General features: G+C 39.8%; 1 protein-coding gene across 4 annotated transcripts in view; it reads right to left on the bottom strand.

Annotated features, from left to right (window-relative positions):
- The window catches only part of LOC105464856 (regulator of microtubule dynamics 2), an 85912-nt gene extending 69860 nt beyond the window's left edge, over positions 1 to 16052 (bottom strand). Inside the window, exons 1-3 of one of the 4 annotated variants that reach the window (XM_071076540.1) lie at positions 15673 to 16052; positions 11370 to 11837; positions 7582 to 7627 (exon numbers count right to left, since the gene is read on the bottom strand). In XM_071076540.1, the coding sequence (XP_070932641.1) occupies positions 7582 to 7627; positions 11370 to 11821 (498 nt within the window). In that variant the 5' untranslated portion in view covers positions 11822 to 11837; positions 15673 to 16052. Of the gene's footprint in view, positions 1 to 7581; positions 7628 to 11369; positions 11838 to 13774; positions 13962 to 15672 lie in introns of those variants that run through there. The other 3 variants (XM_071076539.1, XM_011712959.3, XM_011712958.3) reach the window with 3 other exon arrangements.
- Between the last annotated feature and the right edge of the window lie 1764 nt (positions 16053 to 17816).

Raw genomic sequence — 17816 nt, 5'->3', positions numbered from 1 at the left:
TTCTCTTCTCTCTTCCCATGCTACACATTGTGCTTGAGCAATGGCATCCGTTCCCACAGCATCCAGCTTCTTATAAAAGCTTCTTATGAAAGCTGGTATATACCCACTATACTAGTGGGATCCCCAAAATGTGAACAACTTTCCAGGGAGAAATGCTGCACTCAGCCTTTAGCAGTTCCTTTCATGGGTGGCACGTGGATGGCTGGCTGCTCATGCTGGCAGTGGCTTCAATCTCCTAGCAAGTCCTGCCCAGGAAGGTCTAGCATCTGGCTGCAGAATGGAAAGGTGCTTCGCACTTATTGCTTTTTTCTTGGCCTTTAGGGTTCTAGTTAATAGAACCCTAAAAGACCAAAAGCATCACTCTTAAACATCTTGCTAGATATTCTTTTAAAAAATCTGTTTTACTTGTGAGACTTTGCTTTGTTCCTGCTAGATCTCCAGGGTCCAGACAGCATCTGTCACAGAGTAGACACTCACACTGAATGAATGTGGGGACTTCAATTGTTAATGTTAACTTTTCTTTTTTTTAAAAGAAATTCATAGAAGAGGACTAAATGGCAAATGAATGAAGAAAAGTTCGATCTTACTGGTGTTCAGGGAAATACAAATTGAAAAATAATTAGTTACGATTTCATCTTCATCAGGTTGGCTAAAATTAAAAAGTCTGACAATATAAAAATTTGTATGGGAAGATAAGAATTCTCATATACTGCTCACAGGATAGTAACTTGGTATACTTTACGGAATAATTTAGTAATATATAATAATAACATAGTCTATTATATAGACTTCAAATGTATACTTTCAAGAAATTCTTCCACATATGCCTAAGGAACTATGAAGGAAGGTGTTCAATAAAGAATTGCTTACAAGAGCAAACACATGAGGATTCCCGGGTAAGATGGCCAAATAGACACAGCTCTGGTCTGCAGCATCCAGCGAGACCAATGCTGAAGGTGGGCGATTTCTGCATTTCCAACTGAGGTACCTGGTGCATCTCACTGGGACAGGTTAGACAGTGGGTGCAGCCTATGGAGGGTGAGGTGAAGCTGGGTGGGGTTTCGCCTCACCCGGGAAGTGCAAGGGGCCAGAGAACTCCCTCCCCTAGCCAAGGGGAGCTGTGAGGGACTTGCCGTGAGGGACAGAGATATCCGGCCCAGATACTACACTTTTCCCATGGTCTTCACAACCCACAGACGAGGAGATTCCCTCCAGTACCTGCGCCACAAGGGCCCAGGGTTTCAAGCACAAAACTGAGTGACTGTTTGGGAAGATACCAAGCTAGCTGCAGGATTTTTTATTTTTTTTTGTACCCCAGTGCCACCTGGAACACCAGTGAGACAGAACCATTCACTCCCCTGGAAAGGGGGCTGAAGCCAGGGAGCCAAATGGCCTAGCTCAGCGGATCCCACCCCCACAGAGTCCAGCAAGCTAAGATCCACTGGCTGGAAACTCTCGCTGACAGCACAGCAGTCTGAAGTCGACCTGGGATGCCCCAGCATGGTGGGGGAAGGGGTGTCCACCTTACTGAGGCTTGAGTAGGCAGTTTTCCCCACATGGTGTAAACAAAGCCACCAGGAAGTTCAGACTGAGTAGAGCCCACTGCAGCACTGCAAAGCAGCTGTAGCCAGATTGCCTTTCTAGATTCCTCCTCTCTGGGCAGGGCATCTCCGAAAGAAAGGCAGTAGCCTCAGTCTGCCGCTTACACATAAAACTCCCATTTCCCTGAGACAGAGCACCTGGGGGAAGGGGCCGCTGTGGGCGCAGCTTCAGCAGACTTAAATATTCCTGCCTGCCAGGTCTAAAGAGAGCAGTGGATCTCCCAGCACAGTGCTCAAATTCTGCTAAGGGACAGGCTGCCTCCTCAAGTAGGTCCCTGATCCCTGTGCCTCCTGACTGGGAGACACCTCCCAGCAGGGGTCAACAGACATCTCACACAGGAGAGCTCCAGTTGGCATCTGGCAGCTGCCCCTCTGGGACGAAGCTTCTAGAGGAAGGAGCAGGCAGCAATCTTTGCTGTTCTGCAGCCTCCACTGGTGATACCCAGGCAAACAGGGTCTGGAGTGGACTCCCAGCAAACTCCAACAGAGCTGCAGAAGAGGGGCCTAACTGTTAGAAGGCAAATTAACAAACAGAAAGCAATAGCATCAACATCAACAAAAAGGAAGACCACGCAAAAACTCCATCAGAAGGTCACCAACAACAAAGAACAAAGGTAAATAAATACACAAAGATGAGGAAAACCGGTGCCAAAAGGCTGAAAATTCCAAAAAACAGAATGCCTCTTCTCCTCCTAAGGATCACAACTCCTCGCCAGCAAGAGAACAAAACTGGACAGAGAATGAGTCTGATGAATTGACAGAAGTAGGCTTCAGATGGTGGGTAATAACAAACTCCTCTGAGCTAAAGGAACAAGCTCCAACCCAATGCAAGGAAACCTTGATAAAAGGTTAGAGAAATTGCTAACAAGAATAACAAGTTTAGAGAAGAACATAAATGACCATGCATGACCTGATGGAGCTGAAAAACATAGCACAAGAACTTCATGAAGCATACACAAGTATCAAAAGCCAAACTGATCAACCGGAAGAAAGGATATAAGAGATTGAAGATCAACTTAATGAAATAAAGCGTGAAGATAATAATAGAGAAAAAAAGAATGAAAAGGAATGAACAAAGCCTCCAAGAAATATGAGACTATGTGAAAAGACCAAACCTACACTCAGGTGTACCTGAAAGTGACAGGGAAAATGGAACCAAGTTGGAAAACACACTTCAGGATACTATCCAGGAGAACTTCCCCAACATAGCAAGACAGGCCAACATTCAAATTCAGGAAATATGGAGAACACCACAAAGATATTCCTGAAGAAGAGAAACCCCAAAACACATAATTGTCAGATTCACCATGGTTGAAATGAAGGAAAAAATATTAAGGACAGCCAGAGAGAAAGGTCGAGGTACCCACAAAGGGAAGCCCACCAGACTAACAGGAGATCTCTCTGCAGAAACTCTACAAGCCAGAAGAGAGTGGGGGTCAATATTTAACATTCTTAAAGAAAAGAATTTTCAACCCAGAACTTCATATCGAGCCAAATTAAGCTTCATAAGTGAAGGAGAAATAAAATCCTTTATAGACAAGCAAATGCTGAGGGATTTTGTCACCATCAAGCCTCCCTTACAAGAGCTTCTGAAGGAAGCACTACATATGGAAAGGAAAAACCAGTACCAGAAATGGCAAAAACACACTAAAATGTAAAGACCATCCACACTATGAAGAAACTGCATCAACTAATGGGCATCAACTTATGATGCCAGCTAGCATCATAAGGACAGGATCAAATTCACACATAACAATATTAACCTTAAATGTAAATGGGCTAAATGCCCCAATCAAAAGACACAGACTGGAAACTGGATAAAGAGTCAAGACCCATTGGTGTGCTGTATTCAGGAGACCCATCTCACATGCAAAGACACTCATAGGCTCAAAATAAAGGGATGGAAGATTTATAAAGCAAATAGAAAGCAAATAAAGCAGGGTTTACAGTACCAGTCTCTGATAAAACAGACTTTAAACCAAAATACATCAAAAAAGACAAAGAAGGGCACTACATAATGGTCAAGGGATCAATTCAACAAGAAGAGCTCACTATCCTAAATATATATGCACCCAATACAAAAGCACCACAATTTCTTAGAGACATACAAAGAGACTTAGACTCCCACACAATAACAGTGGCAGAATTTAACACCCCACTGTCAATATTAGACAGATCAATGAGACAGAAAATTAACAAGGATATTCAGGACTTGAACTCAGCTCTGAACGAAGTGGACCTAATAGACATCTACAGAACTCTCCACCCCAAATCAACAGAATATACATTCTACTCAGTGCCATATAGCACTTATTCTAAAATCAACCACATAATTGGAAGTAAAAGACTCCTCAGCAAATGCAAAAGAATGGAAACCATACCAAACAGTCTCTCAGACCACAGTGCAATCAAATTAGAACTCAAGGTTAAGAAACTCACTCAGAACTACACAACTACATGGAAATGGAAAAATGTGCTCCTGAATGACTATTGGGTAAATAACAAAATTAAGGCAGAAATAAATAAGTTCTTTGAAACCAATGAGAACAAAAATGCAACGTACCAGAATCTCTGGGACACAACTAAAGCCGTGTTTAGAGTGAAATTTATAGCACTAAAGGCTCACAGGAGAAAGCAGGAAAGATCTAAAATTGACACCCTAACATCACAATTAAAAGAATTAGAGCAGCAAGAGCAAACAAACTCAAAACCCAGCAGAAGATGAGAAATAACTAAGATTAGAGCAGAACTGAAGGAGATAGAGATCAAAAAAATCTTCAAAAAATCAGTGAATCCAGGAGCTGGTGTTTTGAAAAGATTAAGAAATAGATAGACCACTAGCCAGATTAATAAAGAAGAAAAAAGAGAAGAATCAAATAGACACCATAAAAAGTGATAAAGGGGAGACCACCATTGATTCCACAGAAATACAAACTACCATCAGAGAATACTATAAACACCTCTATGCAAATAAACTAGAAAATCCACAAGAAATGGATAAATTCCTGGACACACACCCTCCCAAGACTAAACCAGGAAGAAGTCAAATCCCTGAATAGACCAATAACAAGTTCTGAAATTGAGGCAGTAATTAATAGCCTACCAACCATAAAAAGCCCAGGTTCAGATAGATTCACAGCTGAATTCTACCAGAGGCACAAAGTGGAGCTGGTACCATTCCTTCTGAAACTATTCCAAACAAGAGAAAAAGAGGGACTCCTCCCTAACTCATTTTATGAGGCCAGCATCATCCTGATACCAAAACCTGGCAGAGACACAACAAGAAAAAAAGAAAATTTCAGGCCAATATCCCTGAGGAAGATTGATGCAAAAATCCTCAATAAAATACTGGCAAACCGAATCCAGAAGCACATCAAAAAGCTTATCCACCATGATCAAGTTGCCTTCATCCCTGGGATGCAAGGCTGTTCAACCTACACAAATCAGTAAACATAATCCATCACATAAACAGAACCAACAACAAAAACCACACGATTATCTCAATAGAGACAGAAAAGGCCTTCAATAAAATTCAACACCCCCTCATGCTAAAAACACTCAATAAACTAGGTATTGATGGAACATATCTGAAAATAATAAAAGCTATTTATGACAAAACCACAGCCAATATCATACTGAATGGGCAAAAGCTACAAGCATTTCCTTTGAAAACTGGCACAAGACAAGGATGCCCTCTCTCACCACTCCTATTCAACATAGCACTGGAAGTTCTGGCCAGAGGAATCAGGAAAGAGAAAGAAATAAAGTTATTCAAATATGAAGAGAGGAAGTCAAATTATCTCTGTTTGCAGATGACATGATTGTATATTTAGAAAACCTCATTGTCTCAGCCCCAAATCTCCTTAAGCTGATAAGCAACTTCAGCAAAGTCTCAGCATACAAAATCATTGTGCAAAAATCCCAAGCATTCCTATAAACCAACAACAGAGAGTCAAATAACAAGCAAGCTCCAATTCATAGTTACTACAAATGGAATAAAATACCTAGGAATCCAACTTTCAAGGGATGTGAAGGACCTCTTCAAGAATTACAAACTACTGTTCAAAGAAATAAGAGAGGACACAAACAAATGGGAAAACATTCCATGTTCATGGATAGGAAGAATCAATATCGTGAAAATGGCCACACTCCTCAAAGTAATTTACAGATTCAATGCTATTCCCATCAAGCTACCATTGACTTTCTTCACAGAATTACAAAAAAACTACTTTAAATTTCACATAGAACCAAAAAGGAGCCTGTATAGCCAAGATGATCCTAAGCAAAAAGAGCCAAGCTGAAGGCCTCACGCTACCTGACTTCAAAGTATACTACAGTAACCAAAACAGCACGGTACTGGTACCAAAACAGATATATAGACCAATGGAATAGAACAGAGGCTTGAGAAGTAACAGCACATATCTACAACCATCTGATCTTTGACAGACCTGACAAAAACAGCAATGGGGAAAAGATTCCCTATTTAATAAACGGTGTTGGGAAAACTGGCTGGCCATCCATATGCAAAAATCTGAAACTGGACCCCTTCCTTACACCTTATACAAAAATTAACTCAAGATGGATTGGATTAAAGACTTAAGTGTAAGACCTAAAAACCATAAAAACCCTAGAAGAAAACCTAGGCAATACCATTCAGGACATAGGCATGGGCAAAGATTTCATGACTAAAACATCAAAAGCAATTGCAACAAAAGCCAAAATTGACAAATGGGATCTAATTAAACTAAAGAGCTCCTGCACAGCAAAAGAAAGTATCATCAGAGTGAACAGGCACCCTACAGAATGGGAGAAAATTTTTGCAATCTATCTGTCTGACAAAGGGCTAATATTAAGTATCTACAAGGAACTTAAACAAATTTACAAGAAAAAAGCAAACAACCCCATCAAAAAGTGGGCAAAGGATATAAACAGACACTTTTCAAAAGAAGACATTTATGTGGCCAACAAATATATGAAAAAAAGCTCATCATCACTGTTCATCAGAGAAGTGCAAATCAAAACCACAATGAGATATCATCTCACACCAGTTAGAATGGTGATCATTAAAATGTCAGGAAACAACAGATGTGGAGAAATAGAAACACTTTTACACTGTTGGTGGGAGTATAAATTAGTTTAACCATTTTGGAAGACAGTGTGGCAAGTCCTGAAGAATCTAGAACTAGAAATACCATTTGACCCAGCAATCCCATTACTGGGTATATACCCAAAGGATTATAAAGCATTTTACTATAAAGACACATGCACACATATGTTTATTGCAGCACTATTCACAATAGCAAAGACTTGGAACCAACCGAAATGCCCATCAATGATAGACTGGATAAAGAAAATGTGGCATATATACACTACAGAAAACTATGCAGCCATAAAAAAGAATGAGTTCATGTCCTTTGCAGGGACACGGATGAAGCTGGAAACCATCATTCTCAGCAAACTAACACAGGAACAGAAAACCAAACACCACATGTTCTCACTCCTAAGTGGGAGTTGAACAATGAGAACACATGGACACAGGGAGGGGAACATCACACACCAGGGCCTGTTAGCAGGTGGGGAGTATGGGGAGGGGTAGCAGCATTTAGGACAAATACCTAACATAGATGACGGGTTGATGGGTGCAGCAAACCAACATGGCACATGTCTACCTATGTAACAAACCTGCACATTCTGCACATGTATCCCAGAACTTAATAAAAAAGGAGCAAAAACATGATGACCTAAACATCCATCAACAGGGAAATAAACTAAGGTATATTCATTCAAAGGAATGCAGCATAGCAGTTAAAAAGAATGAAATAGTTTTATGCATATACATATCGATATAAAAAAACAAAAAAAATTATTGCAAAGCATGTTACAAAACGTGTGTGCCATATAATGACATGTATGTAAATTTTAAGGAAAAAACCATTTATGTCTTGTTTATATAAAAGCACATATGCAGGAGAAACATTACCACTTTCAAAGGAAGAATGCACACCAACTTCAAGATGATAATTTCCCTGAGAGAAAGGAGAGTGGGTACTTCAATTACATATGTGATGTTTCATTTTTTAAAAGATCAGAAGTAGAAAATAACTTTGTTTTGCAAATTTAGACAACCATAATAGCAAGGCATATAAATCACCACACAATGAGCTTCTGAATCTCTGTTTATCTCCATGCTTTTAACAACTGAAGTTCCACATTAAAACTGACTTGACAGGAGCAAATAATGGTAAGAGTAAAAACACAAATGAACAAAAAGCACTCTATATTTTTGGTTCATGAAAGTGAAAGTTAAGAGTTTCAAATAAAACCTCAAAAACGTGTGTCTGTGGTCTTACTTTCATCATCATTCTCTATTATTTATGAAGTAATATTATCTAAGGTAATACATACTATGCCTGCTACTATGGTATTCTGGGAGTGGATTTGTGGGGTTTTGTTTTCTTTTCGAATAATCAGTACTGTTTCTGTTGATACTATATGAGGGTATCATATGAACCTGACACTAAATGAAAAAACGTAGGGCAAGAAAAAAAGAAAAAAGACCCATATAGTCACTATACAACCCTGAGTCTAATTTTGAAACTCATCTATTCTTCCTAAAGCTCACAGTGAACTGAAAGAATAATGAATTTGTTACTTTCAACTGGAATAAAAGTTAACTTTTTAAAAAGATGTTTCTAAAGCCTCATATAATATTGTAATTCAAATAATAGTTTTAGACCCATAGAGTGATAAAGCAACATAAGTCAAATATGACAAAGAGAGGTAGGAAGCTTAAAAAATAAAATGAACTGAAAAGTTTTCAGAAATCACTCAAATTTAAATGAAAACATCATCGTGAACTAGAGACCTTAAGAGTATATTTTTTACCATGTCCTCAAAGGGACCCAACCAGCCTCTGATACCATCCTCCCTAAACATAGTACTCCCCCATATACCCAGCTTTTGGGGTCGAATACTATTCTCATCGAAAGAAACTGATGCTGCCACAGCAGTAGCTGATTCTGTCTTGGAGTGACAAAAAAATTAAAAAAAAAAAAAATAAGTAAAAACATGTGATTACCAAGAAGCAAAGATGCTTTCCAAAATGTTAACACTAGTGCTAAAAAGGACACAGACACAAACTTAACAGACCCCTCTGAGGGCCACCTTATGAGAATTTGAGCATTGTTCATCACCACCATACCTAGCAGAAAATCAGCTGAGCCCCAGAAAAGGCATAAATGCATAGGTCCATAATAATACTTGTGTACTAAGAGGCAGCACACAAGAGATTCTAACGGTTACAGAAAATATGTTCAACTGATCTACCCAAATTTCATGAGTCCTCCACTCAAGTTTTTGTCAACAACTAAGGACAGAATTAGATATCTTTCCTTTCTTATGTGAAACAAATAGTATCAGAAAATTGTGGCTGATATCCATTTTTTGAAAAGAAGTAAAAATCTTCAGGTACCTATTGTAAAAGAGAAATGTTACATATGGAACATGTAACTGTCACTTAATGTTTTAATTTTTGCTGTCAAGGACACTTGTGTAGGAAGAGCACATCCCACCTTAAAAGTGGGAAAGAGGGTATGACTCTATCTCCCCATGGCCAGTCTTCAGTCCCACAGGAGATTATAAAAAGACAGGCAATCTCTTTACACAAATATACTTTACAAAAACCTTGTTTTTTAAAAATATTTTATTTATTTAAAGTTAGTTTCTACATGCTTATTTAGAAAAATTTCACATCTAAATTTTTTTAATCTTATTCCTTTCTCAAAAGAATCCAAACTGTTTGTCTGCTTGTTTTGTTTACTTTTCTAAAGGAGAGCTAAACAGGAAAAAGCTTCTCCCCTTCTTTACTGAGTGCCATTTTCTGTAATATAGTCCAAGGCACTGGGGATGTACTGCATCTACTCTAGTGTTTTATTGCTAACAAAGGCACCTAGGATCAAGCAAGAGGAGGGAATGTCTCTCCTGACATCAGTCTTAAAGTTTCGTCATGTCTAGTTTTTTCAACTAGCTGTACATTACTGTCATTCATAAATTTCACAAATCCTTCTTGAACCCACATAAAAAATCTGTGCCTACACCATTACTTCCATTACTTGAAATTAAGTCCCATAATTATCTTCTTTATACTTGTCCTAAATGAATCCTAAACTTACCAAAGTTTGCCTCTTTTTCTAGAATTTTAGAACTTCTTGAATAAGCCTATGCTCAACTTAACCCGTGTCTTTTTAGATCGAAGGCCATTCACCCTTTTGGTCTACACTCCTTTAGCATAACTGGATTTTTCCTCTCAGTCTAGTGGATCTCCTCTGGTTAGTCCCTAGTTCCATTAGGTCTTTTCTAAGATGCAATTGCCAAAACTGCACACAGGACACACGATGAGGAAATACCACAGATTTACGTACAGGTAGGATAACCATCTGGTTTGTCTTTGATAACTCTCAATGACGCTCAATGCTATGTTGGGATTTTTGTTATTATTAGAGTACTAACCTGCTGTTTTCTACATCCATAATAAATAAGTACTAGGTCTCTTTTCTGAGTTACAGTTTCAAATGATTTAAGATTATTTTAGATTCCTTCTGAATAGTTCCCTTCCCTATTTTAAAACCAGTCAACAACTCTTTGTTGCTGTTCAAGAACACAAATTTTTTAGCTATCATTTGTGGCTCTGCCCTATTTGAAAACTATTGAGAGTCATTGTTCTAGTTCACTTACAAAGAGGCTAAACAATTCCAGTCCTAGCACTGATGTCAAAGACCTGATCAACTATTTACATTTTTTAATCTATGAAATTATGCTTTTATCCCTAGCACCTCCCTCTAGATCCTTTGTTTCCTCCTTCCAGATCCCTTCTCCCAATTCCATGGTAATTTAGCAGATCATTCATTCATTCAAGAAATCTTTACTGGCATCTACTCTGTGCTAGGCACAGAAATAATGTGTTAGGACTACAACAATGAAAACACAAGGTCACTGCCCTCAAGAATTTCAGGCTGTATCATATTCACTAGGGCTCCTTTTTTTACCTGCCTATTTTATTCCTCAAAAACACTAGTCAGGCACAATTTCTTTATTCACACATTACTTGCTTTTCCCTAAAAGAATATTTGTTGATGTTTCTGGTGTTAGAATTCAATGGATTAACCCATGCAAAAACGAGACAGAATCACCTATATATTCTCAAGTCTTTTTTGACCTGCATTACAATTCAGTAGCCAGTAGCCCAGATGGCTATTTAAATTTAAATTAATTACAATTAAATACAATTACAACTTCAATGAAATAAAAGAAAACTTCAGTTCCTCAGTTGCATTAGCCACAATTCAAGTGCTTTGTGGCCACAGGGGGCTAGTGGCTACCATATTGGGCAGCACAGACTTGGACCATTTCCATCACTGCAGAAAGTTCTTTTGAACAGGAGTGGCTAGAGAATTCTCACATAAGGAGTCACACAGTGGCCACATTAAAACAATAGGTTATACACTTTGGCAAATAATTACTGCCTTCCTCAATATTCACATAATACCACCTGCTACAAGTTATTTATATTCCTTTGGTCAGTATGGTCTACACTAGCTTAAATACTGACTACTGAATATGACTTTAATTATAATCTAAGTCAAAATATCACTCCTTTTCACTTTATGTGAGCAGCAGAATACATGACTGGAATCCATAATGAAAATACCTAAATAATAGTAATAATGATAATAATCAATTCAACATGAGAAATATCTTAAAGAAACTTACCCTCCTTCACTTTCTGCTTCCTCTGAACTATTACTTGTTGCTGAACTTTGAATTGTAGGGAGTCTTCTTTTTCTTGCTCTGTGCTGAGGGCTTACCTTATGAACAGTTATTTTCCCTCCAAGTTCATCTTGTATATATTCCTCCAGCTTTGGAACAGTTTCTTTAAGAAATCTGATTTCCTCTTTGAGTTCTTCCATATTTGTCAGTAATTCGTTTAACTTCTCCAGTATCTGAAGTTGCCTTTCTTGAAAGATCATTGTTGTTCCTTGGTCATTATGTACTTCATCTTGCAAAGTTATTGAATTAAATGTATTATCCAGAGAAAGAAATTTAGGTAACTTCATTGTTTTCTCTGGTTTACGGACCTTGTGGTACCACAAGAGCAGCAAGCTGATTCCAGCAGTGCCCACCACGATGCCAAATATCAGCTCTTTGTTTGTGGAATGAGGCATTTCTTGGTTTTTGTTTCTAAAATTAAAAACATAAATGTAAATGACTGTTTATGTATTTGTCCAAGACAAAAATATAGGTGCTTTTTCAATCAACAAAAGCCAAGTTTACATCACAAAAATCACTCTATGCCTATCACAGGGCTTATAAAAAGTAGGACAATTGCCCAAAGGATGGGAAAGGACAAATGGAAGTATACTGTTGTAAGAATCTTAGATTACAATGAAGAATTATCATATTAAGTTAAAGATGCAAAACCACTAAAAAGCAAACCACTAAAACAACCACTAAAAAGTAAAAAAAAAAAATCCAAGGTGATACATAATAAGCCAATAATAGAGATAAAAATAGAACACTAAAGATACTCACTTGGTCCAAAAGAAGGCAGGAGAAGGAGAAAAAAGAACAGATGGGCAAATAGAAAACAAATAGAAGAGAAATTATGCCATTATTAAGTGGGCAAATGGTGCCAAAAGATCAAGAAATAACAGTTTTTGTTTGCAAACAGAAAAGACCCCATAAAAAGAAAAGAAAAAGTGATGAAGTAGACATACAGAAAACTGCATAGCAATCAACTTGAGAAGGCAAAGGAGGTGGACTCTACTGTACAAGTACAGGAGTTGACCTTTGATGGGAACATAAACCATTCATTCATAGTCATAAAAGGCAGATTATGTGAGCAGAGATTTAGGTAGGTGGGTAGATGCAGTGCTGGGAGGTTATGCAAGCTCTCTTTGATGGCTTTATTGTTCTAAGTGAGATAGGAAGCAAAGTAAATAGCTGGGAGTGAGAATTGGGGAAGAAATATCAGTAAGATGAAAATTCTGAATTAGGTTGTATACCCGAAATTCACCATCCTTGGCTATATATCCTATGATTCCACATATTCTATCAAGCATTGTTTCTTACACTTTAAATGGCCAACTAAATGTAATGTTTCAAATGCTTCCTTGGTGGTCTAATGGTTAGGATTTCTGGGCTCGCAAATGCCCTATGGAAGAGGGTCTGAGAGAACAAGCAGCCATAATCTATTTCTGAAAAACCTGCTTAAAAGAATGTCTTTGGATTCCTATTTTACTGGATTATATGCCTGGAACACAGAAAGTATCCTGTTTGGATGCTCTACACTTCATTACAGGGCTAAGTGTCAATGAGAAGGACTGACTTTAAAATAATCTTCCAGAAATTACCTCAGGTGTTAGTAAACATTATATCCAAGAGATTTAAGAATCCCTTATTTTAAACCAAAGATTCCAGAGAAAGCCTTGGTACTTAATCTGGCCTGCTTTACCTCACAGAAATTTGCCTGGAATTAACTTGAAAAATTTTTTTCACCTAATTGGTAAAACTGGAAACTGTAAGTCTAACCATCTGCCCACTCCCAGCTCATCCAGGAGACATGCCAGCAGCAGATTCCAATCAATTTGTAACTTCAGCTGAAATTGTAGCTAATTATTGCTAGATGTGTAAATGTATTCCTACAAAAAAAATTATATCATGAAACTAAATTATCTTGAAAGCTTATTGCAAAAAGATAAGAAAAATCACTCTATGCCTATTAATTACAATTGCCTTCCAGCTAATAATCACACATCAAGTTTAATCATCTTTATTTTTGTCAATAGAATTATTAAGGCAGGATGTCCATTCGCTGATATAGAGGTCTATTAAAGGGAATCTTCCTATCGTGTTTGCTTTCTTTTGCCCATATCTTGGACTTTTACATTAATATAGCCTAGTTTGAAAATATTTTCATTTAATAAGCAAATAAGCAGAAGTAAAAATCTATCTAGGAAGGAGAACTTATTCTTGCGACAGGACCAGGTTTCAGCAGTCATATTTTGGTTGGCCCTTTCTTTAGGAACTGCACCAATTCCAAATCATGTCTTCCATGCAGGACCTATTCTTATTTTGCAGATAAGTGAACTGAGGCACACAGGTGTCAAGTCACTTACCCAGTGATCATCCAATTAGGAAGTGAAAACTGTCACCTTTCTTAACTCTTGACACCCTGTTCTTAACTCTTGGATGCACCCACAACATGTGGGAGATTTGGAAAGCATCAACAAGGAGGTGGGAAGGAGAGTGTTGACTTAGCAAAGATGCTCAGAGCTGAAATATTATTTCAGAACCACGAAAATTAACTAGAAAAAAATAGAATCAATGGAGCGGATATGTTTTAAACAAACACAATTAAAGACTAATAGTTCAAGCTATGTTTGAGTTTTATAAGAGTATAAAACAAATGTGCTTCCACACAGATAATTTGAAAAATGACACATTAAAAATAATGTACAAAATACATCAGAATACTTGCTTGCCTTCAGAATAATTTCAAAGGTTGTATGAAGTCATTTACATAGCTTTTTTTTTTTTTTTTTTGAGAGTCTCGCTCTGTCACCTAGGCTGGAGTGCAGTGGTACAATCACTGCTCACTGTAGCCTTGACCGCTTGGGCTCAAGTAATCCTCCTGCCTCAGCCTCCCTAGTAGCTAGGACCACAAGCATGGGCAACCACGCCCGGCTAATTTTTACATTATTTGTAGAGAGTGAGTCTCCCTTTGTTGCTAGACTGGTCTCGAACTCCCGGGCCCAAGCAATCCTGCCTGCACCTCTCAAAGTGCTGAGATAAGCAGCATGGACCACCACCTCCAGCCTTGTTAGCTTTCATACTTCTATGTTAATAGTATGCACTTGTAGTATAAAAATATAGTAATTAAAAACTTTACCAAACGGATTTTAGAACTCTAATATTTTAATAATCAGATGCAAAGTATTATGTTACACTGCAATTTGTAAGGTGCTAGTAAATAACAATGGAAAATGACATTTTAATATAGATTATGGCACTTAATGTGTAAAATTAATTAAAGGTTAACAGAGATGAGAATCAAGTATTCTAAAATGGCATCAAAATGTTGACTCTAGAGTATGAAATGTTTTCCGAAGAAATGTCTGAAGAAACATTTCATTTCCATGTTCTAGTTTTAATTTTTAGATGTAGAAATTATGATTTACTAAATTAATTATAATGCTTTCACCATAAATCTAGCATATATATTCATTTACTTCATCAGCAGACTCATAAAATGCATAACTAATAAACTCCGGGAAGTTATGAAAAATTTTGCAAGGATAAAGATACATTACAAAAAAGCCCAAGGTTTAAGTTTCCTAAGAGAATTGCACTGAGACTTGAACTAGTGATCAGATTTCCTACAGTGTCCCGGAAAACCTGGTACTTTCAAAGTGAATTCTATTGTTCATTTCATCAGGTTTTCATGGTTTTTTTTTTGTATTTTATAATTTATTTTAAATTCAGGGCTCCCAGGTGTTTGGCTTATTCCCCAATGTTGGCAGCACTGATAATCTGGCCTTCGTTTTTGCGTGAAATAGGCACAGACCAAGTCTGAGAGCAAAGAAACCCCACACAAAAACAAAATGCTTGCGCAAGGCTGAAAGGTTAAGATCCAAGATGCCGAAGCGACAGCCCAGCAAGTGTCTCTGGTGAAATTCTTTGCGGTTTGCAGGGACCAGCCAGGCCGAGGCACCAAACTGCCTGTTCCCCACGCACCCCACAAGGGGCAGCGTGCGAGGAAACACCGGCGACCTCCGGGGCTAGGGCTTCCGTGGCGCAGGGTCAGCGAGGGATACACCCGGGTAGCCACTACGGTCCGCAGCTCCAGCCCCGGGAACGCAGAGCAGCCCTCACTGGCAGACTCAAACTTCGGCAGGGACACACCGACCCGGAAGTGCAGTCGTCCCCACCGCAAGTACTTCCGCTTCCCTCCGTAAGTACCCGGCCCGGTCCGCCCCCACCGGCTGAGCCGCCCCCTCCCAGACTGCGCACGCACCTGTGTTCAGTGCTCCGAACTTTCAGCGGTCGGAGAGCGGAGACTAGGACCTGCTGGCGGGCAGTGGCGGGCGGACAGTAGTCCCGGAGTCCGCGGGTCCTAAGGTCCCGCGCTGCGGCCGTCGCGTCCTGACCCAGATAGCGGAGGCGCCGGGGGAGGAGCCCGCGGCCGCTCGGCCCGCCGCTCCTGCCCCCTCTCGCGGTGGGTTCAACTCTACCGGGACCGGCGCTGGGTGCACCTTTTGCAGAATAAAATTGCACACCGCTGGGCGCTTGGCTCGCGCCGGACAGTGTGTCTCGGCCGTCGCCTCCCTTCGAAGCCAGTCGGGCCCTTTTCCGCCGCCTGGACTCTGGGCCTCCGCGCTAGCCCCAGCGGGTTCCCTTTCGCGTAGCTGCCACTCCGCACGCCCACCCCCAGCTCGCTTCGTTCCGGCTCCCAAATCCACTCCCTCTCCCCTAGATTAACCCTTTTTCTGTGCCGTTTCTAGGCACAACCTTGCACTTTACTCCGCACGACTGAGTCAAAGGCAGACGCCTTGCACTAATTACTGATATCCGCAGCCCCGTGTTCATAGCTTTAACTCACATTTTCTTTTAATGAGAATTTGCCAGCCTCTTCCTTCTCCCCGCCAGAGTTGCCTTTAGATGAAATCCCCTATTTTTTCAGATGCCTGACATTTAAGGTTTTACCCAGCTTTTTGTGGTTTGTATAATGAAACTCACTCTACTAAATACACCCTTAAAAACTGGGCCGGGCGCAGTGGGTCACACCTGTAATCCCAGCACTTTGGGAGGCTGAGGCAGGCGGATCACCTGAGGTCAGGAGTTCGAGACCAGCATGGCCAACATGGCGAAACCCCTATCTCTACTAAGAATACAAAAAATTAGCCGGGCGTGATGGTGGACGCCTGTAATCGCAGCTACTCGGGAGACTGAGGCAGGAGAATCTTGAACCCGGAGGCGGAGGTTGCAGTGAGGCGAGATCGTGCCACTGCACTCCAGCCTGGGTGATAGAGCGTTCCCCCCCCCAAAAAAAAAAGCAGTACATACACCCCTTCTGTACTGTCCTCACCTTGAGTATTACTGCCTTAAGCCTAGGTTTGCATAACAATCTCTAAACTTCCCACCAATATATTGAGCAGAATTAAAAATGGGTACACTCTTTCTTAAAACAGCAACAACAGACAACACCCATAAAGCTATGAAGAATCCAGAAGGCTTCTTTTGCAATCCATATGCTACTGCTTACGGATAGGGATTCAGGGATTCTATAGGCTCTTTAAAATGCTTTCTTGAGCTTCAAGCAAGCCGCATTGAAGAATAAGTAAGCCTGGCCATGGTCATTTTATTAAAAGTAATTTGTAGCCTGGCGCAGTGGCTCACGACTGTAATCCCAGCACTTTGAGAGGCCGAGGCGGATGGATCACTTGAGGCCAGGAGTTCGTGACCAGTCTGGCCAATATGATGAAACACCATCTCTACTAAAAATAGAAAAATTAGCCGGGTGTGGTGGCACACTTCTGTAGTCCCAGCGGCTCGGGAGGTTAAGGCATGAGAATCGCTTGAACCTCAGAGGCAGAAGTTGCAGTGAGCTGAGATCGGGCCACTGCTCAACAGCCTGGGACAGAATGAGACTCTGTCTCAAAAAACAACAACAAAAAAACCTAAGTTGTGTTTGGGAAAAGAGCAGACTAATCTTTAATCTCTCAGATTCGAAACTAGTAAGATACAAACCCACTTCCACTCCTATTTATTATGGTTTGCAGCAACCTTGCGATGTAATACTAGCTTCATTTCACTAGAATACAATATGATATAAACCGATCATGCAAAAAAAATTTCTCTTTTAGCAAGATTTAGATACCAAAGAAACTTGACTGTCTCTTCACTAATACTTAAAAGGAGCTTTTTAGTATTTAAAACAAAATTTAAGCTTTTCCAGGAGCCCACTGATTTTTCACTGCTGCATCCCCAGCACATAACACGGAAGAGGCTTGCAATACAAATGTGACGTCTGGACTGTGACCAAGGCCTTACCAGTCGATTCCAAGAGGAAGATGGCAGCTGATACTGACTTGATCTTCAAGTTCAGGACATAGACTGTGTCACACTTGCTCCTTTCCAATACCTTTGTTTCTATTCCTT

The sequence above is a fragment of the Macaca nemestrina genome, chromosome 13 (genome assembly GCF_043159975.1).
Source record: "Macaca nemestrina isolate mMacNem1 chromosome 13, mMacNem.hap1, whole genome shotgun sequence".
Lineage (NCBI taxonomy): Eukaryota > Metazoa > Chordata > Mammalia > Primates > Cercopithecidae > Macaca > Macaca nemestrina.
This window is presented reverse-complemented; position numbering and strand designations above follow the sequence as displayed.